This window comes from Petaurus breviceps, unplaced genomic scaffold (genome assembly GCF_028583685.1).
Source record: "Petaurus breviceps papuanus isolate PSGF00001 unplaced genomic scaffold, PetGlider_PUasm1.0 90625, whole genome shotgun sequence".
Classification (NCBI taxonomy): domain Eukaryota; kingdom Metazoa; phylum Chordata; class Mammalia; order Diprotodontia; family Petauridae; genus Petaurus; species Petaurus breviceps.
This window is the reverse complement of record NW_027187289.1, coordinates 6,207,800-6,234,331: the sequence shown is the minus strand read 5'-3', so window position 1 is coordinate 6,234,331 and position 26,532 is coordinate 6,207,800. Positions and strand designations below refer to the sequence as shown.

The window sequence follows — 26,532 nt, the reverse complement described above, 5'->3', positions numbered from 1 at the left end:
ATTATACGTGAAACTCCAAATCTACTAAGCACAACTTGCTATTATTACAACAAAATTAGCATATACATTTCTTTTTTTCCCTATCTTCCCCCCCACCTTACCCCCTGGCTGCCATTCGACACAAACAGGTCTGTGTGTGTGGGAGGAGGGGGGAGGGTATGTAATTATATAATTATACTATACATCTATTTATAATTTCTTTCTCTGGATAGTGTCTTTCTTCATATGTCCTTTATAGTTAATTTGGACATTTATAATAGTCAAAATAACTTATTTAGTCAAAGTTCTTAAAATAATATTGCTGTTGCTATGTACAATACACATGTTCTGTTCATTTTACTCTTCATTATTTCATTCCAGTCTTTGTGTGTTTTTTAAGATCATTGAGCTCATCATTTCTAATAGCACAGTTGTATCTTATCATCATATGCCATATAAAAGGAGATATTTGAAAAACAACTTGTAGTCGTAAAGTGATAGAAATTTAAGTTCTTTATCATTATTAATATTATCAACATGAATGCAAGTTCGTATCTTCTCTGCAATTTAGAATCTTAGAGAGTTGCCTGGGTTCACTGACTTGCCCAAGTTTACATGCCAGTGCATCAGTGTCAGAAGAGAGATTTGTCCCCTTCCTAAGATGTTGATGATTCCATTGTACCCCCACAAGCCTTCAGAGGCTTACCATTATTGGAAAGTAGTTAAAATGGCTTATTCCAGGATTGAAAGCCATTCATAATCTAGTTCTAATCTATTTTTCCTAGCCTTGCCACTCACTCTTCCCCTTGGTGATATGTCTGCTCTGGTCATACTCACTTACTGCTCCTTGACAAAGCTTGCATTTTCAATCTTTGACACTTTTAAATATATCAGTTTCCCATCCTGAAATGTCCTCCTCACTTTTCCTTTGCCTATCCAAATTTTACTCATCTTCTAAAACACAGCTAAAATGTCTTCTCTATTTTGAAAGCCTTCCTAGATATCCTAGAATCAGGGGTGGAGAACCTGCAGCCTCGAGGCCACATGTGGCCCTCTAGGTCCTCAAATATGACTCTGACTAAACCCAAATTTCATAGAACAAATATCCTTAATAAAAAAGATTTGTTCTGTTAAATTCCATATGTGGCCTCAAGTCTGAAGGTTCCCCATACCTGTCTAGATCTATATGTTATCACTCTCCTTCTGGAAGCTATATCATTTATCATCTATGTCTTTCACTTGAAAAGTCAGTCATAGGTTCCTTGTAATATTTTATCTATTCTTAATTTAAATGGTTATTGAGCTATTTTTTAATTAAAACTTAGAGAGACTTGTCATGTATTAAGTATAAGAGATGACACAAGTATAAGAGTTGTACACATTGGCCATTGCACTGAAATAAAAAAAGTCATAGAAAATATGGCAGGAAACCTTTAGAAGCTTAACAAGAAGCTTTTAGGAGGGTTTCTGGAATAACAATACACAATTTAGACAAAGTGAGAATACTTGGATGATTGCGATATGAGCTGGGTAATGGGTACTCACGTGAATGAATTTATACACTCAAGTGTATCTTCTTTGGGTTCTTGTCTCCCCAGCCAATTTATAATTACTTTTAAGGCAGGAATCCTTTTAAATTTTTTCCTTGAATCTCCCATACCTAGAACAATGCCAGCATTCCCCCCAAAATGATTCTTCATTTGGCATAAGGACACATACCTTGTCACCACCAGCAAATCATTTAACCTTTCCAAGCATTAGGCAACTTTCTAAGACTTAAGGTTCAAGTTATAGAGCCTTTGTGCCATATAAATCTGGAGACACACTTAACGTCATCACTTCATATATGTAGAGGTGGAAGGAAACATGGAAGCTACCTAATTCAACTTGCTCACTTTACAGTTGAAGAAACTGAGTCCCGAAGAGATGAAGTGACTCTCCCAGGATCTCACAGGGAGTCATCAGAGATGGTATTTGAATTTATGGCCATGCATCATGCTTAATATGTTTTAAGCTTATCAAAATGATATGGTTCTTGTCTCCCATTCCACCTGAAGAATCTTATACTCTAAAAGAAACAACACATTAGTCATATATACAGAAACATCATTTATAAATGAAAATGCCATTTTCTTCCTACCCAACCCCTCACCAATGATTTGCTTTTTATCTCTGTTTAGTTACTTATACTTGCCTAGAACATAAGTTGGTAATGGAACTTGAAACAAATGTCTCTCCATGTCTCCTCTGGTGACCCCAGATTTTCCTTATAGTGATGCATAGTACAGCTTTTTGTACTATATTCCATGCTTGATACTGAGACTATGATGACAAAAGTAATAAAGTGCTTTCCTTCAAAAATTTAAAATTTTACTGGAGGAGATATATAGGTATAGATATAGATGCATGTTTTATATATGTATATACACACATATATAGTTATATGTAAAGTTATATAATTATATATAATTTATTGTTGTTCTTTTGTTCAGCCATGTCCAACTCTTCAAGACCCCTTGTGCCATAACATGTCAGGCCCTTCTATCCTTCACTATCTCTGTCCAAGCTCATATTCATTGCTTCTGTGACATTATCTATCCATCTTATCCTCTGTCATCCTTTTCTGCTTTTACCCTCAGGTTTTCCCAATATCCTCATCTTTTCCAGTGAGTCCTATCTTCTTATTATGTTGCCAACATATTTAAGCTTCAATTTTAGTATTTGTCCTTCCAATGGGTACTCTGAATTATTCTAAGTAATTAGATTCTGTAATCTGAATTAATTTATATATAATTATATACAAAGCAATTGAAGTGTGGGATGGGCATGAATAGCTAGAGAGATCAGGAAAAGCATCATGTAGAAGGTAGTGTTTCAACTGAGCCTTGTAAGACTCTAGGGATTCTAAGAGGCAGAGTTGGGGAGGAGAATATTCCAGGGAAAGGGTAGAATCAATGCAAAAGCAAAGAGAAGAAATGTCCTCTATTAGAATTAAGGCCAGTTCAGTAAACCCTAGTGTATCATAAGTACAAAGGTAAGTTGAGGTTTCCTGTTTCTTAGCTCAGACTACTACTGGTAAGGAATGAGCCTTATGTTCTCAGGCACAGTGTATTTGTTTTGCTTGAATATATTTATTTGTTGTGAGAAAGAGCTTTTATTTGTGGAGAGAGTTATGGGAGTCCTAGGGCTACTGATAGACCTACAAAAAAAAGAAGTGTCAATAAACATTTAAAATCATGCAGAGGAAAGAGCAGAACCAAACTCAGAAGTGGACAAAGACAAGCAGAGCAGAGCTGGTGCTTCTATGTTAAATTTGTTATATACTTTCACGAGATGCTTTATTGGATAAGCGATGTATGGCTTTATATACTCTGCTTTGATGTATTATGGAAGTGTCTTACTGTTTGAGAAGTTTATAATGTTTTTAAAAAGATACAGAAATGGGGTAAGTTAAGAGCCTGATTGTGAAGGACTTTAATTTATTTTTACTTTCTATCGTCATTTCTTTTTTAAAATGTATTTATTTATTTCTAGTTTTCACCATTCACGTCCATAAGATTTTGAGTTGCAAATTTTCTCCCCATCCTTCCCCTTCTACACCCTAAGACAGTGTTCAATCTGATACAGACTCTACATATACATTCACATTAAACATATTTACACATTTGTAATATTGTAAAGAAGAATGGGAACCAATGGGAGAAACCATGAGAAGGAAGAAATGAGAGAGAGCAAGAGAGAATGGGAGAGAGCAAATAGTATGCTTCTCTCTGCATTTAGACTTTAAAGTTCTTTTTCTGGATGTGGAAAGCATTTTCCATCATGAGCCATTTGGAGTTGTCATAGATCCTTGCTGTGCTAAGAAAAGATAAGTCTATCAAAGTTAGTCATCACACAATGTTGCTGTTACTGTGTAAAATGTTTTTCTGGTTCTTCTCACTTCCCTCAGCATCAGTCCATGTAAGATTTTCCAGGTTTTCCTGAAGTCTGCCTGCTCATCATTTCTTATGGAGCAATAGTATTCCATTACATTCATATACTATTACTTGTTTGTCCATTTCCAAATTGATGGGCATCCCCTCAATGTCCAATTCTCGGCCACCACAAAAAGAACTGCTGTAAATATTTTTGTACCTATGGGTCCTTTTCCTGTTTTTTTTAAAGCAATTGGGGTTAAGTCACTTGCTCAAGGTTACATGGCCAGGTGTTTCTGAGAGGGTGCTAAGTGTCTGAGCCCAGATTCGATCCCCAGGTCATCCCAACACTGGAGCCGGTGCTCTTACTCGCTCTGCTACCGGGCCGCCCCCTTTTCCTGTTCTTATGATCTCTTTGGGATACAGACCTAGAAGTGGTATTGCTGGGTCAAAAAGTATGCACATTTTTTTTAGCCCTTTATACATAGCTCAAAATTGCTCTCCAAAATGGTTGGATCAGTTTACAACTCCACCAATAATGCATTAGTGCTTGTAAAGGACTTTAAATGAAAAACAGGACTTATTTGTTTGATTCTGAAAGTAATAAGTAGCCACTGGAGCTTTTGGTAGGGAAAATAAATAGTCTGACCTGTTCTTTGGAAACATCATTTGACAACTCTGTGGAAAAGTAGAATATCTTCCTAAGCTTGTTTGAGACATACAACAATAGGAAAACTTTAATACTGGAGAAAAGTAACTGCTGACTTGTTTTTTTATATTTGAAATAGGTGACTCCTCCAACTCCATTAGCTTCAAGGAGTCATATCTTGTCTATAGTGATGGCTAAGTGGTACAGTAGATAGAGTGCAGATCCTAGAGTCAGGAAGGCTCACCTTCCTGAGTTCAAATTTGTCCTCATACACTTATTAGCTATCTGGCCAAAGTCAATTAACCTTTCTTGCCTCAATTTCCTCACCTGCAAAATTATCTGGAAAATGTAAAGTCAGTCATGAGCAACTCTTCTGAGGACTGCTGCCATGAATAACTTTAAGGATCTAATCCTATAGTATGGTGAGTTCTTTATTTATTCATTAAAAACTAAAGCAAAACATTTAAGAAACAAAAGCACAACATTCACAACAATATAACATAGCAATTTATAAATAAGGTGGCCACATAGCCTTAAAGAAAACATATTATTCAGTAAGTCACATTCTTCTCAATAAATATAGAGTACCCAAGTCAAGTCTTCTTTCATCTTGACTCCAGGCTGGCTTCCAATCCTTCTTAAGCCAATCATCCTTAAGAGGTAATCATCCTTAAGTCAATCACCCTTAAGGTGTAGCTGAAAGTACAAACAGTATCTACCCCTAGGACACATTAAGTTACACTATCATCAGTCAGCACCAATATGAAGTCTTCTTTCATCTTAACTGGAAGGTTACTTCCAAGCCCCATGGCTCCTCTTCCATACTACCAGGTCTTGCCTGGATTCACCTGACTCATGCCTGGATTCACAAGTAGGTAGCTCTCCCAGCTCTTGCCTGGATTCACATGCAAGCAATTTTCTACTCTGGTTCTGTATCTCAACTCATGGGGACTATTCCACTTCAAGCCCTTTGCAATTTATGTTTCTAGGAAAACAAAGCTACAACAATACTTATACAAATTGCTGGCACTATCATCTCAATTCACTTTTTCTCTAAGAAACCAATACAAATCAACAGACAAAATGCTTCTGTCTGGCAAAGTATACAAATCAGCGAACAGAATGTTTCTGTCTGACAAAGTAACAAAATCAACAGAGTGCTTTTATCTGCCAAAGTAACACCAATACAGAACAACAGATAGAGTGCTAACATCAAAAATATTCTCTCTCTTAGTTCTGCTTGGTCCCAGCTGGTGCTTGAGCTTTTATCTGCTCTGCTTCTTCCTGTTCCATCATTCTTGTTCTGCTCTTTTGGCAAGCAGGGCTCCAAACTCCCTTAGGCCTATAAAGGGCAACAAAATATATGCTGTTTCCAACAAAGACTTGACACAATAAAAGGTGAGGCTCAAAGGCACTTGAAAAACTGAAACAAGCAGCAAAGTACTACTTTGCTTGCGATTAAAAGAACAAAATAGCAAACCCTTCCAGTATCTTTGTCAAGGAAACCCCAAATGGAGTTACAAAGAGTTAGCCATGACTGAACGACAAATAACTTCTCTTTACTGAGAGCCTTGAAATGGACAGACACTACTTCCTTTAACCATAGATGGTAAAATGTTATGACAAAAGGGAGAGGGTTCCATCTTCTGAGGGTGGCCTTATGGAAGAGTAAGAAGGAAAGAGGGCTGAGTATATTGTCTCATAGAATTTTACAACTTGTACTTCTCTTATATGGAAAATTAAAAGATTGTACTAGATGACCTTTAAAACCCTTCCCACCTGCAAATATGTGATCTTATTGGCATCTAGTGGACCACTTTCATCTTATAAGTGAGAAAAGTGAGACACTGACTTGCCCAATTAAAAGGCTAGTTTATGTAAAACTTTTATGGATCATTCGTGGCTGCTGGCAACCAACCTAATTTGTCTTTAAAATCCACTTTAGAAGCTATTGATAATGTTTTAAATTTATTTAAGCACTTCTCTGCAAACATTGGAAGAGATACATGAACTTTGCATGATGAAGTTGCAAGAGGGAGAGACAAGTAGGTTACAACTGTAACTAACTATCCTTTATGGAACACACTAAGCATTTTCTTGAAGTCAGTGTAAATTAACAGTGTATTGGGAAATAGAAATTACAGAACTCCTAAGTCTAGCCACTCTCTTTGCCCATCCATGCTTTCAGAAACTTGATTTCACTTGGCATCTAAATAGCATAACCTGAATGCCTCTTAGTTTCCAAAACTATCCATAGAATTCATAACTTATGTTTTTAAAAGTTCACAGAAAAATTAACATATCAGTGTCCTCAAATTTCCTTTGACCTAATTTTGATGCTTACTTTAATCTATGTCTCGGCCATCAATTTTATTCATTTGTTTATATATTCATGTATTTATTTGATTTTCCATTTCAGTTTTTCCCTCCTTCCAGTCCCCTCTGCTACCTATTGAGAAGGGAACAAATATGATATTCCTTATATATATGAAGTCATGAAAACATATTTTCACATTGGTCTGTCCCTCCTCTCCAGAGAAAAAACATTTTTAAGCAAGAAAAATAAAGGAGAAAAAAATGCTTCAGTCTGCACTGAGTCCTCCACTTTTCTATCTGGTGGTGGATAGCATATTTCATCATCAGTCTTTTGACATTGTAGTGGATCATTTTGTTGATCAATTACTAAGTCTTGTATAGTTGATTATCTTTACAATATTGTTCTGCTTACTTTACTTGACATCAGTTCAAATAAGTCTTCCCAGATTTTTGTGAATTTTTCCCCTTCATCATTTCTTACAGTACTCATGCAATTCCATTTCATGGAATAGTCATGTTAGGTGATACAGTGGATAGAGTGTTAGGCCTGGAATTAAGAAAAGTTATCTTTGTGAATTCAAATCTGGCCTCAGTTATTTACTAGCTGTATGACCTTGGGTGAGTCACTTAAACTTGTTACCTTAGTTCCTCATCTGCCAATGAGCTGGCATGGCAAACCACTCTAGTATCTTTGCCAAAAAAATGCCAAATGGGATCATGAAGAGTCAGACACAACTGAAATGCTGAACAGTAAAAGCACATTCATACACTATGACTTGTTCAGTTATTTTCCAATTGATGAGCATCTTCTCAGTTTCTAAATCTTTGCCACTGCAAGAACTGTAATAAATATTTCTGTACATATGGGTTCTTTTCCTTTTTCTTTATCCTTGCACACAGACCTAGTAGCAATATTGCTGGATTGTAGGAAATGCAAAATTTTATAACTTTTTGGACATAGTTGCAAATTGTTCTCCAGAATGATTGGACTAGTTCACAATTCTACCAACAGTGCATTGAGGTAACTATTCATTTCCCCACATCTATTCCTGCAAATCTCATTTTTCCTTTTCTGTCATCTTAGCTAATCTGATGGTTGTGAAGTGGCACCACAGAGTTGTTTTAATTTACATTTCATTAGTTATTTTAGTGATTTAGATAATTTCTTTCTTATGACTATTGAAAGCTTTGGTTTAATCTTCCCAGAACTTCATGTTCATATCCTTTGGCCATCTATCAACTGGGGAATGGCCCTATTTTATAAATTAGGTTGATTAAAGAAATGAGGCCTTTATCAGAGAAATTTTCTGCAAAATATTTCCTGAGTTTCCTGATTTATAATTTTTAATGCACTAATTTTGTTTGTGAAAATGCTTTACTTTTATGCAATCAAAATTATCCATTTAACCTCCTGTGATCCCATCTATCTCGTCTTTGGTCATGAACATTCCCCCTTATCGATGAATATGAGCGGTACTTTTTTCCATGCTCCCCTAATTTGCTTAAGGTATTATCTTTTCTATCAAAATAATGTACTTATTTTGAGCTTATCTTGTTATATAGTATTAAATTATTTTCTGTGCCTTGTTTCTGCCAGACTAGTTTGCCATTGTCCAATTAGGTTTTGTCAAATAGTGGATTCCTGCCCCAAAAGCTTGAATCTTTGGGTTTATCAAATACTCTACTACTGTGTTCATTTGCTATATATATTGTATATATAAACTCTTTACTGATCAAACCCTCTATTTCTTATGCAGTACCAAATTATTTTAATATTACCACTCTGAAATATAGTGTGAGATATTGTATGTCTAGTTCCTCTTTGGCCATAGATTTTGAAGATAAGTAGCATTGTGGGGGAAAATTGCTTAGGACATCAGAACCCAAAACCAAACTTGTAAAAAATCTAAAGTACTAACTAGGCACCTTCTGTTAAAAGAAATAGTGTACAAGGAAGATTGGTTTATTTTTCATTACCATTTAATACTATAAGTCTAATTGCCTTGTTTAGAATTGACTGGGTTGGTTGCTAGATTTCTTTGTGTCCCATACATACTTGTAAGACTAATTTATACTGAGAAAACTCTACAAGTTCATTGAATTAGAGATTTTAAGTATGGTGAATTAGAAGGATCATTAAACTGAGGCAGAGATTTAGGAGGGGTCCAAGGCATGACTCTGTAAGAGATTGGGTGGGGGTATGGAGAGGGAGAGAGTCCTCGCTTATCTGGGTTTTAGGCTGATCATCTGTAAAATAAGGAAATTAAACTGGATAATCTCTCAGATCTCCTCTAAGTATAAAAATCTATGATGCTTGTCTTCTAAGAGAGCAAATGTTCATTTAGCAGAATATATAGCATATAGCAGATGCCAAATCAATGTTGTTAATAATAGCTCATATTTATATGATTTAAAATTTGTGAAGCACATTACATATGTTGCCTCATTTGATCTTTGCAACAAGTCTGCAAGATAGGTGCTCCCTAAATATGACAGGTATTCAGAATTGCAACTGGGAGGGGGAATAAAAAAGCATTTCTGAGGTGATTATTACAATAATCTCTCTTACTCATTTGTCATCATACCAGCTATATTCAGCATTATAGAATCACAGATTATAAGAGTTGAAAGGGATGTTCAGAATGTATCTTGAAACAGATCTGTGTCTAACCAAAAATACTCTTTTAAAACAACAAATCAGTTTTTAAAACATAATATAGATATCAATCTAGGAAGCACTCCCCAAATGAGCTCTTTCAAAAGTAAAGTATATAGATGAGAGAATTATGATGAAATGATTGATCCATTTGAAAGAAACTTATAATTTTGAAGTGCTTTTGTGATAAAGATATATAATAAATAAAAGCCATTGTAACCAGTTAAAGGAAATGAAAGAAAAAAGACAGAATTTAGAATAGCAAAAAAAAATTGACATTTCTTTTTAACATTTGGTTTGCCTTAAAAAATGAGAGAGTGAGTGAAACTCTGTATTTTTCACATCCCTGGATTTTACAAAGTCACTTTTCTTGTTACTGTAGGGAGGACTAAACCAGGTATTTTATGGAGTTTCAATCAAATACTGTAAATGCTTCATAAAATGAGTCAAGTTACACAGTTTTATAGCAAGTCTAGATAACCAATGAGTCATATGAGATATGTGCAGCATGATTTAGATTTATATATGGCACATTCTCTTATAGTCATGTTTCTAGTATTGAAGCTTTGCTGCTTCCATTATTTGACAGCAGATATTATTGGAAAGCGTTTTTCATTCTTTCATTTGTCTTTTGTTCTTGGATTCATCCATATGTGTTTACTAGGAATACTGCTTTAGGAAGAATACTGTGAGAGGTGAGACTAATATTTTTACTGCAGTGTGTGTGTGTGCGTGTGTGTTCCCTGCAATTTTAGGTAAATATGAAAATAATATTACAGAGTCAGTCAAAATTGTGTTTTGTTTTGTTTTTAACAGTTGTCTTTTGTCTACATTCTAGGAATGAAGAATATAAGCTTTATTAAAAACAGGCCCATGTCTCATTTTGCCTTTTATTTCTCAGGGTCTAGCACCATACTTTGCCTATATGATATGTTTAATGAATCTGTATAAAGGGATTTTTTAAAATTTAAAGCATTACATAAGTACTAGCTATTATTATTAACTTTTATTGAATTGGTTGCATTGCTGGAAAGTTTGGAAAGTCAATTAGAGACATCAATAGGAAAATAAACATAGTGACTTTATTTAAAGTGTTGATAAATTCCAGGCTTCTTCCTGGCATAACCCATTATACTGGCATTGAGAAAACATTTCTTTGAGACAGAGAATTTATGAAGGAACCCTTATTGTAATTTTAAAAATTTAATATTTTAGGCACATATACTAGAAAAAATATACTAAGAACAAATATATTGTTTGGAATCTGAAAATATTTTTGAGATAATATGAACACATAGCAAAATATAGAAGACAAATATAATGCCTATCTATATAAAATAAATACTATTTAGGCACTTTGTCTCAGTGATGATATCATCTTAGATTTAATTATTTTTTTCATATCTGAATTTTAAATTATATAAGACAAATTAATTGCCCTAAAAACAAAGAATAAGTCTCCATGGAATAGGTTTTCAGCCAATGTGATTTCTTTTCTCTTTCCTGTAAATATCTGCTACTCAAGAGAATGCAACATATTTTTAAAGTAATATGGAGAGCTTGTTTCAATATCTGGTGGTTATTAACAGAACATATTAACAGGAAATCTTTCCCACTGTGTTTTATTCTATGACTATGGTACAGAGTAATAACAATAGCATATCTCACCAGAGTATGCCAATTCTCATATACTTTTTGTATTTTCTCAGGGGGTTAATTAAGTTAATGATGAGTTAAGAACACATGCCATTCAGTATTGTAAGAAAAACTGCCTTTTACTGCAACAATGACAAATTGGTTTTTGTCCAAAACCTAATACTACAGTTACAAACTACATTTTCCCTTTCACAATGAAATGTTATGTTATCAGATAGTCCTGTCTCTTTATGTCCACAGGTTAAAATTTCAAAAGAATTTTTTAAAAACTTTATATCTCACAATCCATAATATTTTCTTATACATTCTTAGTTATCTTTGCAGAAATCAATACCTAAGATCAGTTAACAGATATATAATATTGGGAAGTTTGTTCCTTCCCTTAGGCAGTTATGTAGAATATGGAATAAAAACATCAGAAAAACAACTTTGGATTTGGGTAACATTACAGGAAATCAAGTTCAGAGATTGGAGAGGGAAAATATTTTCATTCTTTTTTTTGAAGGTCTTTCAAATTCTGGCACCTTTAACTTATGGGACTTAAGGGGCAAATGGTTAATATCTATCAAAATTAAATTTTAATTACCCTCTTAAAATATTGGCATCTTTAAAGACTGGTAAAATGTGTTGCTATGATAATATAAGGCAATATAATACCTTGTGATTGCTGTCCTAGTCTCTTTTAACCAATTAACATCAATAGACTTTTGTGAAGGGACATTTCTGGAAAGATTTAACAAGACAAGAAGTTTTAATCATTTTACTCCAACACCTGCTGATATATAGTTTCATATACCACCTTAGACTTTTGAGAGTATGAACTGAATGCATCTTCTATATACCATTTGGCCCACCAATTTAATTTTTAAATGCCACAATGCTGATAAAAGGAGATATCCTTATTTCTAATACTGTTGTTGTGATTCATGCTAGTCACTTGGGTCTTTGCTACTCATCATTTGTTTCTGATAACTCTTGGTATGTACTCCAGTTCCTGGACCTCTGATAGTTTGCTTTCTGACATTTTGCAACATATATGGTTTTAGCTATCTCCAGTAAACAAAAGTTTCAAAGAATGGATAAAACAGAGAAAGAAGCAATGATAGGGCCATATACTATCAGCAAAATGGTTCTAGTAAGAGAGGACTGTGATTCCTCTCTTTCTGGAGTCCTACAAAAGTTCATCCAATCAGTCAGGTCAGAAAGAGCAGGAACAAAAGACTTACTAAATTTTTTTAGTGTCTTTTGAATGCTTCCCAGTTCAAGTTCCATAATCAAAGAAAAAGTCGCCTTTTACCATATACTTAGCAGACCAGGACTAGCACATCCATGCATGGTCCAAAGTCCACATGGTAATTATGTTGACTGAACACAAATGCAAAAAGTCCAATACAAAAACACATGTTGAGTATTCTCCTTATGATTCCTTCTATCTATTGACCATCCTGTGACTTCCCAGTCAACAGGTTACATTTGAGAGCCAATATTTATAACTAATTAGTTCTCAAATATATGGAAAAATGTTTATCTACCTATCTAAACATATGTGTGTACATGTAATCTGTAAAATTTATATGATAACATACTTTTTCTGGTTTTTAATGTAAAGAATGCCAGAAGTCTTTTAAGAAGGTCATGAAGTATAATTTTGATGGACTAACCTAATTTTTCTTTTGTCAGTCAGTAAGCTAGATGTAAACAGTTTGTGATACTGATTGTTTTAATTGAATCATCTTCTGAGGCAGTGATTGTTTTAATTAAACTTGCTGGATTTGCACCCCCCCCCATAGCTGAAGGCAGTGGAACTGGTTTTATTTGTTTAAGCTCTGAGGGAAGATGACAATACACTATGAAAGATATATATATTTTTTTCTTGATGCACTATTCATTAGCATCTGGAGTTCAAACATGTTTTGCCCATAAAATGACCTGAGTTAAAATGGCAATCTAGGTAAATACAATGATAAAATCTGAGACTGAAAAATGTTTCTTCATTGTCTTATTTTTAAATTTCTTTTTATTTTCTCAAGGTTCAATACCAAAACAATTGTATTAATAATAAGTTAATTTTTCTTTCTTTTTTTCTTTTTGGAGGGGAGAGGGTAGGGCAAATGGGATTAAGTGACTTGCCAAGGTCACAGGCTAGTTTTTCGTGTGTGTGTGTGTGTGTGAAGTGTCTGAGACTGCATCCAAACCCAAGTCCTCCTGACTCCAAGGCTAGTGCTCTACTCACTGCGCCACCTAGCTGCCCCAATTTTTATTTTCTTTAGAGTGGGGAAAAAAAGAACTAGAATTTTGAAAGGCTCATGGCCTCCTATTTCCAGGCTTCCAGAAGTTTAGGTTTATAAGTGTGTCTTCTAGATTATATTTGCTTCTTTTTTCACAGTTATTTTATTATTTTTTATTGGATTCTTTGAGAATATTGTTTTTTTCTCTTACTTTGATTAAAATTAGAGGTATAAAAATGTAGATACTATCATAGATTTGATTAAAATCATACAGAAAATAACCAGTTTTCTTAGGAATATAACAACTACTTTCCAAGATCATCCTGGCTTGGACAAGTATATTAATGACAAAAGAAATAAAAACAATTATAATACCAAGAAAAACCTAACAAAATATGACTTGATGGCTAGACTTGTACATCTGAAGCTCTCTTTCACAGACTGATAGACAATGATGTATAGACATGTATAGACTTTAAACTATTCTTGAGAGCTCTACAAATAAACTGTATAGAAACCAGATCATTATCATAGACTGAAGCATAGCATACAATTGCCTGGGCACAACATTGATCCATAAAAACCTAAAATACATTTTAATAGATGCTGATGTACCAAATTCTCATAATCTCCAAGCAGTGTGGAACAAAAAAAAAGATTTCAAAATATTAGTAGCAGAAATTAAAATCGTATGGGAATAGGATGAGATACATATCATCACTGTCATTCTGTCTGCTTCTTGAATTGTACTGAGGATGCTTCTAGTGAGCCTACAAAGGTTAAGCCTGCATCCTAGTACTTTTGTTCAACTATAAAAAAAGAGACATTTTATCTCCCTGTACATTTCATAGAGCATTATTTAAAAAAATAAAAAGGATAGTGACATGCCAGGACTACTTCAATCTGAGCTCAATAAAATAAAAATGAGAACCAAATAATGGTTACAGCAATAAATATGCTCCTAATTTTGTCTAAAAATAAACAAAATATTTTTAAAATAAATGTGTATAGATTTCAATTATTCTCTAATTCTTGAGTCAAACATAAATCCATTGGGCAAAAATTTGATCATTTCTACCCTTTTCCTTGGAACCTCTGTCTTTTAATTACTTGTTATCTAGATTATCCTCTACATTATGTTATTTATTATATTACACATAACCTATATTTGCTGATTTGGAAATTATCAGAGACCCACTGAATTGTAGAATGGAGTGATCTTGTGTTGGTAGCTTATTTGTCACTCATCTTATTCTTTTGTAACCCTTTTGAACCAGTATAGCCAGTGCTTTCCCATAATTTGCTGTCTGAAGAAACACCACGCAGTGGGGGGTGGGAGAGGAGATTCCCTTTAAGGGATAACATAATCTTGAAAATAGTTTTCACTACTTGCTCTCTTTTGTTTTTTTTTGTTTCATTCCTTCTTTTTCCTTGTTCTTTCCATTGGTTATAATTCTTCTTTACAATTTGACTAATGTTTAATGTGAAGGTATTTGTAGAACTTATATTAGATTGCATCTCACCATGGGAGGGAGAAGAGAGGGAGGGAGAGAAAATTTGGAACTCAAGGCATTGTGGAACTAAATGTTGTAAACTAAAAGAAAATAAATAAAAAAAATTAATAAAAAATAGTTTTCAGGGGCGGCCAGGTAGCAGAGCAAGTAGGAGCACTGGCCCCAGTGTCAGGATGACCTGGGATAGAATCCTGGCTCAGACACTTAGCACCCACCCAGAAACACCTGGCCATGTAACCTTGAGCAAGTTACTTAACCCCAATTGCTTAGGGGTGGCCAGGTGGCTCAGTGAGTAAGAGCACCAGCTCCAGTGTTGGGATGACCTGGAGATTGAATCCTGGGCTCAGACAGTCAGCACCACACCCAGAAATAACTGGCCGTGTAACCTTGAGCAAGTTACTTAACCACGATTGCTTAAAAAAGAAGAAGAAGAAGGAGAGCATCGTACACAGTAGCAGCAATACTATAAGAACGATCAATTTACTCTAACCCACTAGAATGATCCCCAACCATTCCAAAAGATCTAAGATTAAAGAAATGCTATCCAACTCCAGGGAGAGAACTGAAAAACTCTGAGTACAGAATGATTCATATTTTTCCACTTGCTTTTTATTACTTTTTTTGCAATATGGCTAATATAGAAATGTTTTCCATGATTCCCCATGTATTATTGGTATTATATTGCTTACCTTCTCATTGAGTGGGTGAAGGTCTGGAGCGAACAAAATTTAAAAAAAAATATTAAGTTTAAAAATTTTTATTTAATAATTATTTTAAAGAAAATAATTTTTTTGCGTTTTTTTTGGGAGGGCAACTGGAGTTAAGTGACTTGCCCAAGGTTACATGGCTAGTTTTTTTGTATGTGTTAAGTGCCTGAGGCCAGATCTGAACCCAGGTCCTCCTGTCTCCAGGGCCAGCGCTTTATTCACTGCGCCACCCAGCCGCCCCTAAGATGAATTGATTTAAAAATAAAAACAGGCATAAATATATTTTTAAAAAGTTAATTACGTACCGCCACTGCTTTCAGCCTTGTCCATATAGTTGAATTGACTTATGCAATGAGTGTCTTGACTCCCAATTGGCCATTGGTGATCTAATATAATGTGTTATTTGGGCAACATGTGTGTTTCATCTTTATGTTATCTGATTCTCCCTAGCTCTTTTTCACAAGGTAGGATGTTACCAGTCTATCTGTCATTCCTAACCTCTGCAACTTAGTTATTATGGATTCCCTCACAGCAGTTGTGTTTGCTGTTCATTCTATTACCTGCTTAGTAAACATAAACTTCTCTTTTCCACACTATTGATCTTAATTTTGATGCATTGCAGACAATTCTGAGGAAATAAAAATTTCTACCTTGATCTTTTTTGGTCACATACTCTTACATATAGTAGTACAAATGCCACTATATATAATTTAGATGGTTATACATCTTTTGGCCTACCCTCCATTCATGTTGTTATCTCATCAGAAACATTGACTGAAATATTCATATATTTTACCACCTGCTTGCTCTCTAAACTACATCTATGCCTAATGGTACCTCATATTTCTAGAGAATTTACCTACATATTTACATGTCCAAACATGCAATTTCCTTGTATCAGCTTTTGTTTTTACCTTTCAACCCTTTTTTCACATTCTGCCAGTTCACCTTTGCAACAGTAACAAAAAAGAAAGCTTTCTGTTCATATAATCTATCAAATAGTACTTAGTGTCTTTTGTTGCTTGTCTTTACCTGTTCCAACTAGGTAACTTGATGGCTAGAGTGCTGGGCCTGTAGTCAGGAAGATCTGATTCGAAATCCAGCCTGACACACTTAGCAGCTATGTAACCTGGTGCAAATCACTTCATCTCTGCCTGCTTCAGTTTCTTCAACTATAGAATGGAGTAATTATATCACCTACATTCCAGGGTTGTTTTGAGGATCAAATGAAAGCTAATTATTATCATTATTGTTATTAATATCAGTATTATTTTCCTCTTCTCAGTTTTTGCTTATCTTTTTCTTTCTAGATTATTTAAAATATCAAGGCTGAAACACATATTTAATTTCTTTGACCTCATTGATTTCAGATTTTAATGCCCTTCCTTCCTTCCTTCCTTCCTTCCTTCCTTCCTTCCTTCCTTCCTTCCTTCCCCTCCATCCTTTTCTCCCTCCCTCCTTCCCCCCTCTTTCTCATTCCAGACATGCATACATACACAACCCTATGTATCCTCATGGTCAGCTTACTTTAAAAGACCATCGCAATATATTCTAGTCAAATTACACTACAAGTTCTTTCCAAGTCTTGTCCTATATGCATAGATTCATGCATACTGTCCCCAGTCTCTACAATGAAGTCATTCCACATCTCAGAGCATTTTTCTCTGACTTTCCCTTATATTTTGTATCCACAAAACTTAGCTTTGTTTCATACACACAAGAGAAATTTAATGAACAGTTGCTGAATTGAATCATATTTCTTTATTGTCAATCACAGTGTTATTCTATCTAGATGCTTTAGCTAGAGTATAATTCATGGTTATGAAATTCTGCTACAAGAGATAAAGGCAATGATCCTCATTCCTTTGCTGTATAGCTCATTAAGATGCCAACTATTTAAACATATGAATAATCTTCCCAGGATTAACTGCTTTCTCTTTATATAGAAGTAGGTGACTAGAAGCAGAAGACCTAGGGACAGCTAGATGACACCATGGGTAGAGTGGTGAGCCTGGAGTCAGGAAGACTTATCTTCATGAGTTCAAATTTGACCTCCAAAACTTATTACTTGTGTGACTTTAGTCAGTCACTTGACCCTGCTTGCCTCAGTTTCCTCATTTGAAAAATGAGCTGGAGAAGGAAATGGTAAACCACTCTAGTATCTTTGTCAATAAAAGTTCAAATGGGGATGTGGCTAGGTGGCACAGTGAATAGAGCACTGTCCCTGGAGTCAGGAGCACCTGAGTTCAAATCCAGCCCCAGACACTTAACACTTATTAGCCATGTGACCTTGGGCAAGTCACTTAACCCCAACTGCCCTGCAAAAGAAAAAAAAAGAAAAGCCCAAATGGGACTTTTGGAAAGCTTGATTATATTTCTGAAAATGACTGAACAAGAAAAACTAGGCTACTATAATTTCTTTGATTTTTCAAAATTCCTTCATATCTTTTATAGTCATCTCCCAAATATTTTCCTTCAAAGCACCTTAAGATTTATTCATTCCCACTTTTACTGTATAACTGCTTTCTTTTATGGTCCATCCTCAATTCCTAATTCAGCGACCACTACCCCTCTTCTGATTCACTGCCAAATGCCTTGTCATCTTTGAATCCAAAATGTTCCGTAAGGTTATAAGATGGTGGACCACTTACAACAGCATTTAAGTAAATTAAATAAGGCAGACAAAGAATTGTTAGGAAGATAAAGCCAATATGAACAATATAGGGAATTTATGATTTCTCAGCTGGGGAATAATCTACCTTCCCTCTTGATATTTCCATACTTATCATCATTTTGCTTCAGGTTATATTTTATTTTCCTGAGCAGCAAGAATTATATTGCCTTCAACTTCTACCATAACTAGGATGGGGTAAAAAGTGATGTTTTTGAAAGAGGCTGAATTTAGAGGGTACTGAATTTAGGTTTATAGAATGTGCATAACACAGTCCTTCAGCAATATAAAACAACAACAAAAACAGCAAAGTTTAAATCCTAATTAGCAAGGATATAACTGGTTGAAATGGGAAGCTAGCAGATGACGTGTTCAGGTGAGCTTACCCTACCCTACAAGTATACCTCCTCACATCTTCCACTTCAAATGACAGCTCATTTCATTCTGTTTTCTGCATGCATGGTTTGTGGTACTGTCCTGGGAGTATAAATTCCTAGTTAAAGTTCTGTCTCTAGTATTTCCAAACCTAGTTCTTGGGGAATGAATGCTAATTCTTTTGATGCTAATCAAAAACAGTGTAGGAGAGTTGGGAAGCCCCAGGGGATTGCCTGAGGCATCTAGAAGTTAAATGACTTGTCTAAGGTCACACAACTAATATGATTAAACTAGATGCAGGATTTGAAAACAGGTCTGCAGGATTCTAGTCACAGCTTTCAGTCCACTAAATGGTGGTGTTCCTGACAATATTTTTTTGGTGGGTATCTTTTTCTTCGCTTTTTTTTCATACTTGGTATCATAAGTGTAGGGAACCCATGTAGAAAATCCCTCTATTGATGAGACAATGATCAAATTTTCTGAAATTGTCTTGGAAAGTTGTTTGGAAGAGAACTAAGATACCCTCTAGCTCTATACTACTTTATACCCCTAGTGTTGTAAGTATTCTTCACTTAAAACAATAGTGATTGTTGTAAATATTCTCTCCTCCCTACTGTCAAACTTTTAGTTTTTTTTTTTTTTTCACAAACCTTTCTTGTCCAGATTTTCATCTTGAGTTTAGTTGAGCCAAAGGGTATCACTAGAAAACCTGAATTACATTATTGTCATCCGGTTGTTTTAGTGATATTCGAATCTTCCTGATCCTGTATAGAGTTTTCCTGGCACAGATATTAGAGTGGTTTGGCCATTTCCTTCTCCAGTGGATTAGGCAAACAAAGATAAGGTTAAATGACTTACCCAAAGTCACACAGCTAGTGAATGTCTGAGGCTGGATTTAATTTTTGGTCTTCCTAACTCCAGGCCCAGTGTTCAATCCAGTGAGCCATCTAGCTGACTTATATTAGTTCCTCAATTTTTCAGTTATATAAACAAGTATTCCCACCATAATGCTAAACAAAATAAGTACCCACATTTCTTATTTCATTTTTATTGGCTTGCTCTATACTATTCTAAAACAGAAGGCAAGACTGTCTTCTGGTATGCCTGCTTCCAAAATATTTCAATTCTAGCCCTTAATGAAGGACTCAAAGTAAATTTGATCAAAGGCATTTAATTTTTTTAAACTATGTTAGAATAGTCTGGCATAGGAGAGCAGAAGAGAATTCCTGTAGGACTCCTTCCTAATTATAATAGTTTTTTTTTTTTTTCTGGAGCCGCTGCACCAAAATTGAAACATGTAGGCTGCATCTGATGAAAGGGAAAATTTAGCATCTCTCTAGTTCTTCAGATTCACTTTGGAGTCTTCAGTTTCTATGCAATGATATCAAAGTGGAATTTGAGGATACTAAATCATTTGGACTAATTACATACTAACCCCTTTGAATTGTGACCCAGTCTGGACAACAATTCTATAGCCCATGGCCTAAGGCCTAAAAGAAATTTGTATAGAATATTAAGAATTTTAGTGAACCCCTTTCATTACTTTCCTGTTGTTATTCCTTGAAAACCTAGGTAGAAGAAGACTCTAGACAGGGAGGATTTTAGCAGAGTTAATCAAGTTAAAATTTTTGAGAAGACAATTAGATAATTTAAAGTTGGGAATTTCTTGGGGTGGCTAGGTGGCATAGTGAATAGAGCACCAGCCCTGCAGTCAAGAGTACCTGAGTTCAAATCTGGCCTCAGTCACTTAACACAAAAAAATAGCTGTGTGGCCTTGGGCAAGTCACTTAACCCCAACTGCCCTCCAAAGAGCAAAAAAAAAGTTGGGAATTTCAGAAGTCATCTACTCAGGACTCCTCTTTTCATAGATAAAGAAAATGAAGATCAGAGACTTAAGGTTATTACACTGGTAGTAAACAGCATAAAGCTGATTTAGATGCTGGTCTTCAGATTCCAAGTTCATTGTCATTTTTTTTTTCGCTAAGTGAACAATTAAAAAAAACATGCAACTGAAAATAATGTTTTATTCCTATTGTGCTTTTATATTTTACTTCGTGTTGTTAGCTACTTGGGTCCTTAATTGGAAAAATATATATATACTAGGTTATTTTAATTGAGCTGATTCAAATTTCATTTTTTTTCTGGTCTCTTGCTATAAGACTTTTGATTATTTATATTATTAAACCATACTAGTAAGAGAATAAGCAGGAAGAGTAGGAGTGGCTAAGTCAATGTGTTTTTGTAAAGTGTAGGTAGTACTTGTGAAATGTGGGAGGTTGACCTATAGATGTATTTTTTTTTTAATCTAGCTGTGTGGATGACCTACTTAAATGCAAACAGACAGGATATAGGTAGGTGAAATGTTACAGGCTTTAGAAATGGGTAAAATCAAAATTTCCATTGCTGAGAAAGATGATTATTCATTGCAACTCTTCTCATGTCTCTTGGACAACCAGGCATTCTTCATGCAGCTTCTTTTTCCATTAATTTGACACCAAAAAAATCTAAATATCAAAGATGATATAAACAAAAAAGAGCCTATTCATGGTAAGAAATTTGCATCCCAATGAAGTATTCCTGAACTGAAATATTTCTATTAATTGAACTCCTTATGATGTTGCTATTGGGTTAACAATATATTGTAGTATGATGAATATTCATAAAGCAATAAATTACAGCAAAAATTTTAATTGGCATAATTATTATTTTATTTTGAATTTTCATATACACATGTTCTTACACTGCAAGCTAGCTGATGTTTGATATTAGGTTATTATCCCATTATTACACAAAATGATTTATATAATATGATGATGGTAGCTTCAAAGAAAGATCAAATATTGATCTATTTTAAGCTAAGTAAAGATTTTCTTCATTTGATGAGTATGTAAATGTCATCTTCAGTCAGAAAATTATAATAAATAATAAAGCAAAGTTTCTAAAACATGATAATTTGGAATAGTTCAAACAGAAAGTATCTTTCTGTTTATATGGGCCCATAATTCTTCATATCAGTGGGGGATGTTGTGTTTCATTATTGTTTCATAAGACAGTCAATTTAGTTGGTCATTTGACATCACATTGAAATTCATTTACTGCATTTTGATGCGTTGTCAGTTCCTTGTTGTTTTGCAAAGTATTGTGATACCCAAGCTACCTAGAATAGTATTTGGGCTTCTGCATAGAAAAAAAAATCCTATCAAAACTTGGGTCACTGCACTCCGATTAATAAATGGGTAGAAGGCAATACATGAAAACTCACATACAAACAGTAATTTTTCAAGGGAGCATTTTTTACTTTTAGCAAGAAGATAACAGCTGATATCTCAATGTATTGGGATATTATGAATGCTATTTTTTCAATGAGTCATCACACCAAAAATCTGATCCTGAAAGGAAGTATTCTAGCCCCTCATCCTTCCTCTTTTTATTCCTCCTGGTCACAGAATGTGATTTCCATCTTACCTTATTCACCTTTGTTATTCTTTATTTGATATTTTATAATATTGTCACCTAAGTATTTGTGTACTGGAAGAAAATTGCATCAGAGGTCATCCGTTCTGTTTCATGGGCAGCTAGCAATAACTTGACCACATATTGACCATTGATAGCATAAAGAAGACGTTATATATAGAATGCTCCTGAGTATTACTGAGTAGTATGACCCTAGTGCTGAAGACTAGGATGAGGACCTTTAAACAGTACAAGGTGGTGTCATTCAATCCTAAAACCACATTACATATGGAAATATCAACAGAGGTCTTCTAATTGTCCATATTTTATTTGGAATGATTAGCAACTTTTAATTAATTAATTATTATTATTATTTTTTTTAAGCAATTGGGGTTAAGTAACTTGCTCAAGGTTACAAGGCCAGTTATTTCTGGGTGTGGTGCTGAGTGTCTGAGCCCGGGATTCGATCTCCAGGTCGTCCCAACACTAGAGCTGGTGCTCTTACTCGCTGAGCCACCTGGCCGCCCCTATTTTTTAATTTATTTATTTATTTTTTTTAATGATTAGCAACTTTTAAACTAGCAACGGAATGCCTTTTAAAGAATGTTCTTTGTATTGTTCATAGATTAACATCCAGCAAGTTAGTACTAGAAACAAATTTCAAAAAAGGTATTTTTATTTATTTATGATATTTATGTATGTTAGGAAAATAAATTCATCCCATTATTTTCTGTTTGGAAACACAAAAATTGGTATAAAATGTATTTTCTCTGTGGAAAAATATTTTCCTCTCCTTTTCAGAAAACTTGGATGCAAATCTTACCTTTGATAATTACAAGATTTATAATTTTGGCCAAGATATTTGACCTCTTCTTCAGGGTTGTTGTTTTTTATTAACTGTAAAAGGAGGAAGTTGATCTTGTTTACCTCTAAAAACCATTATAGTTCTAAATCTATTATTCTGTGATAATTGAAATTATTATGTTAATAATGACCCCAGAAACCTTGGAAACACTAAAAATTCTGCTCCTATGGAATGCCCTATTATACCAAAACACTACTAATAATAATGGTAATAAAATAGAAAAGAAATAAAATGAAGAAAAAATATTACTTTATTACATTGTGGGGCTTATTATAAACTATGTTTGCCTTTCAGATCCCCAGCTCAAGGGTATAGTGACCAGGTTATATTGCAGGCAAGGCTACTACTTGCAAATGCACCCCGATGGAGCTCTCGACGGAACCAAGGATGACAGCAGTAATTCTAGTAAGTGAAAACTGTAGGAAAATGACTTACCACAGCTTGTAGCTACAGAGATGCAACTTTCTTTAATTTTTTTTTTAATTTAGATATATTGATCTATGTCAATTGCCTTCATAAATAAATTTCATTATTTTCCTAAAATTAGAAGAAAAATAATTTAAAAAGATAAAATATCTACAACTTGAGAGGAAATGGAAATGTTTTAGGTTTTTACTCAGATAATTGACACTTCCAGTATAAAATGACTACTCATTTCATTTTCAGAAGGAACAAACTGACTAATATAATCAATCCAACTTTTGTGACTCAATTCATTATTACTTCTTGGCACTTCAGTACTGTGCCCAAGGTGCCTGTGTGCATTTATACACACACACACACACACACACACACACACACACACATATGTAGATGTGTTAGATGTTAGAAACATAATCTTCCAATTTATTTATTTTATTGTTATTTGATTTATCATATTCTAAACAATACTTTCTTTCCCTGTATGAATGATCCATGATTTCATGGACATTGAGACTCTCACACCCATGTTGTAGAAGCACCTATGGTTGCTGACTGCCATGTATTGCAATGCTTATTGCAGTGCTTTATGGTTCAAAAAACCTAATCATCTGGTCACTGGCTTTCAGAGTATAAGCATTCTATATTGACCTGGGCTTATTTTAGGATTTCAGACATACATCTTTCTGAGATAACACTTAAAACCTTTATAGCCTAGTAAATCCTACCACATTTGCACTTTATTGCCATAACTTTAAAGACCAAGATTTCTTCTATGTCATGAGTATACATTGTGATAGGCCCTTGGAACACATCTGAATCATACAGCTTTTTTTTTTTGAGGGGGGTTGCGAGGGGGCCGTAATAATAAATTCTGTGTGTTTGCCATAATGGATAACAATGTAAATTTCCAAAAAAAACAAAAACTACCTTGCTAGAAGAAAGAATTACAGAAATGAAGCAATATTCATTTTATTCAACTTGCTGTTGGATAATGACTTAGGAACTATTACATGCCAGTATACAACACGCAAAGCAACACACTGTATTTAAGAAAGAAAAGAATGTCCTAAATTTCTTTTTCATTTTATATCAAAACAAACCTTTCATTACTTAAGTGTGCCCACTTTCAGTTTTATGCTTCTTTGTTCATTAAACTTTGTGAGTATCTCTTGCCACAACTCAATTCTGTGTACTCATGTGTTTTAGTTTTCCCTTTTCTGTCTGTTCTGGTGTCTGTTTCTTTCTATTTTAAGTCATTTCCAGAAGGCAAACTCCCTCTTTTCCAGCTTTGTAGAATTTGTAAGGCATAAAAAAAACTACTTAGTTCTGGGAGACACCAGTAAAAAACAAAAACAAAACAAAACAATGATTGAGAATGAAATATTTCCATCCAGTTATTATTTCTCATGAGCACAGAGCCATGCCTTTAAACATATAGCAGGTTACTCAACTTGAAAATTAATAATTCTGTTTCTGTAGATGCCCTTTCTAAACTTTCAGATACCAGCTTTGTTACTAATAGCACTCCCTCACTTAAATCTAATTCACTTGCAAGTCATGACATCTTCCTGATAACGCAGTCCTCTTTGAGAACAAAGGACCGCCACCACCAAAGGTCAACAACAATGACAACAGCCACTGAACTCCAATTTTATCTACCTCCTTTGCATTTTTTGGGGGTCATGTGAATTTTAAGAATCATTTCTTCACTTTTTTGGTCTGTGGCAATCATTTCTTCATTCATTACATGGAAAAATGCATTCTGAAAAAATGTTAAAGCACAATACTGATGTTCATTATGTCTATTGCTTAGTAAATTTTTCTTTATCTCCTTGTTAATTTTCCTATATGTTTCTGTATTTCCTTTCATTTTATTCAAAACCTCTTGTGACATGACCTCTTTTCCTCTTATATTCCATTCTCTACTTTTTATAACTTCCGCCTCCATTTTCTTACCTCTGCTATCCCATGATAAATGATAGGAAAATTGAAGAGTTGTTGAAATAGAGAGAAAGAAATTTTCTTTATATAACATGTTTCAGTCATGCTTAGTTTTCATTCTATTCCCCCCCCACACATATACATATTTGTGTGTATATATACATATGTATTAAATTTTTACAATTTCCACCATATTTTATTTATGTTCCTCATATTCCTCTTTTGAAGGAATCCAATTTCCATTTCTTATAGCTGACTGACTCAGAGGCCATTCAGTTTTAGCACTTGGAACTGCTTGGCTTTTTTCTATAATCTCTAATTCCTATATTATCTCTTGGGGAATGTCCATGGTATTTTTGAAGAGTGGTATGTATTGCATGGCTAACTAGTTTTCCATGACTATGGTAAATATATGAGTTTACAGGGTGAGAAGCTGAAAACAATTTGTGGAAGCTCCAGAGCTTTGATGCTAAATTTGTTGGGTCCTCTTCAATCTACCATTCTTTATATGGTAATTACTAATATGATATAAGTTATATCCAGTGGCAAATCTTATAGGCATGTATAATACATGGATATACATTAGAATTCTTGGAAGGACCAATTTACCTCAAATGAACAAATACTTTTCAAAGAAATTTCCCTCCCTTTTCTGATTCATTAAGGTCAGTTAAATGATTATAATATTGCTAATATTTATGAAGCAGATACTGATACAGTAGCCATCAAAAAGCAGAAGGACAAAGAGTAGAATGACTCACATTTCTCCCAAACTTGGTTGCTTTTAATTGAAAATATCAGAGATACAAGAATATGTATTTATTCATGTAAATTTAAAAGAATAATACCATAGTAGATTCCTGTTTCTCGAACTAGTACTTGAAGTAAATGGTGGAAGAATGGGAACTTTGGGGATATGTATGTTGGCCCTCTTTCCCAAGTATTATATCTTGATCATTTTATGAATGACATTTTGAACCTGATGACCCCAATATTTCCTCAAAGGCTTATAGAGTATAATGTTCAGAGATAGGGGAAATTTGAGATTTCTGGTGATAGAATATATAGTAATCACACTAAATACTGCTGGGAATTTCATAGAAAGCAGCATTGTTAGGGTGTCTCCTATTAACCTTCTCTCTCTCTCTCTTCTCTCTCTCTCTCTCTCTCTCTCTCTCTCTCCTC

The 26,532-nt window shown here is 34.4% G+C and overlaps 1 protein-coding gene across 2 annotated transcripts in view; it reads left to right on the top strand.

Moving 5' to 3' along the window:
- FGF14 (fibroblast growth factor 14) overlaps positions 1-26,532 on the top strand; it is a 373,661-nt gene that overhangs the window by 142,617 nt on the left and 204,512 nt on the right. For both annotated transcript variants that reach the window (XM_069064206.1, XM_069064207.1), the window contains exon 2: positions 23,278-23,388. In XM_069064206.1, the coding sequence (XP_068920307.1) occupies positions 23,278-23,388 (111 nt within the window). The remainder of the gene's footprint in view (positions 1-23,277; positions 23,389-26,532) is intronic.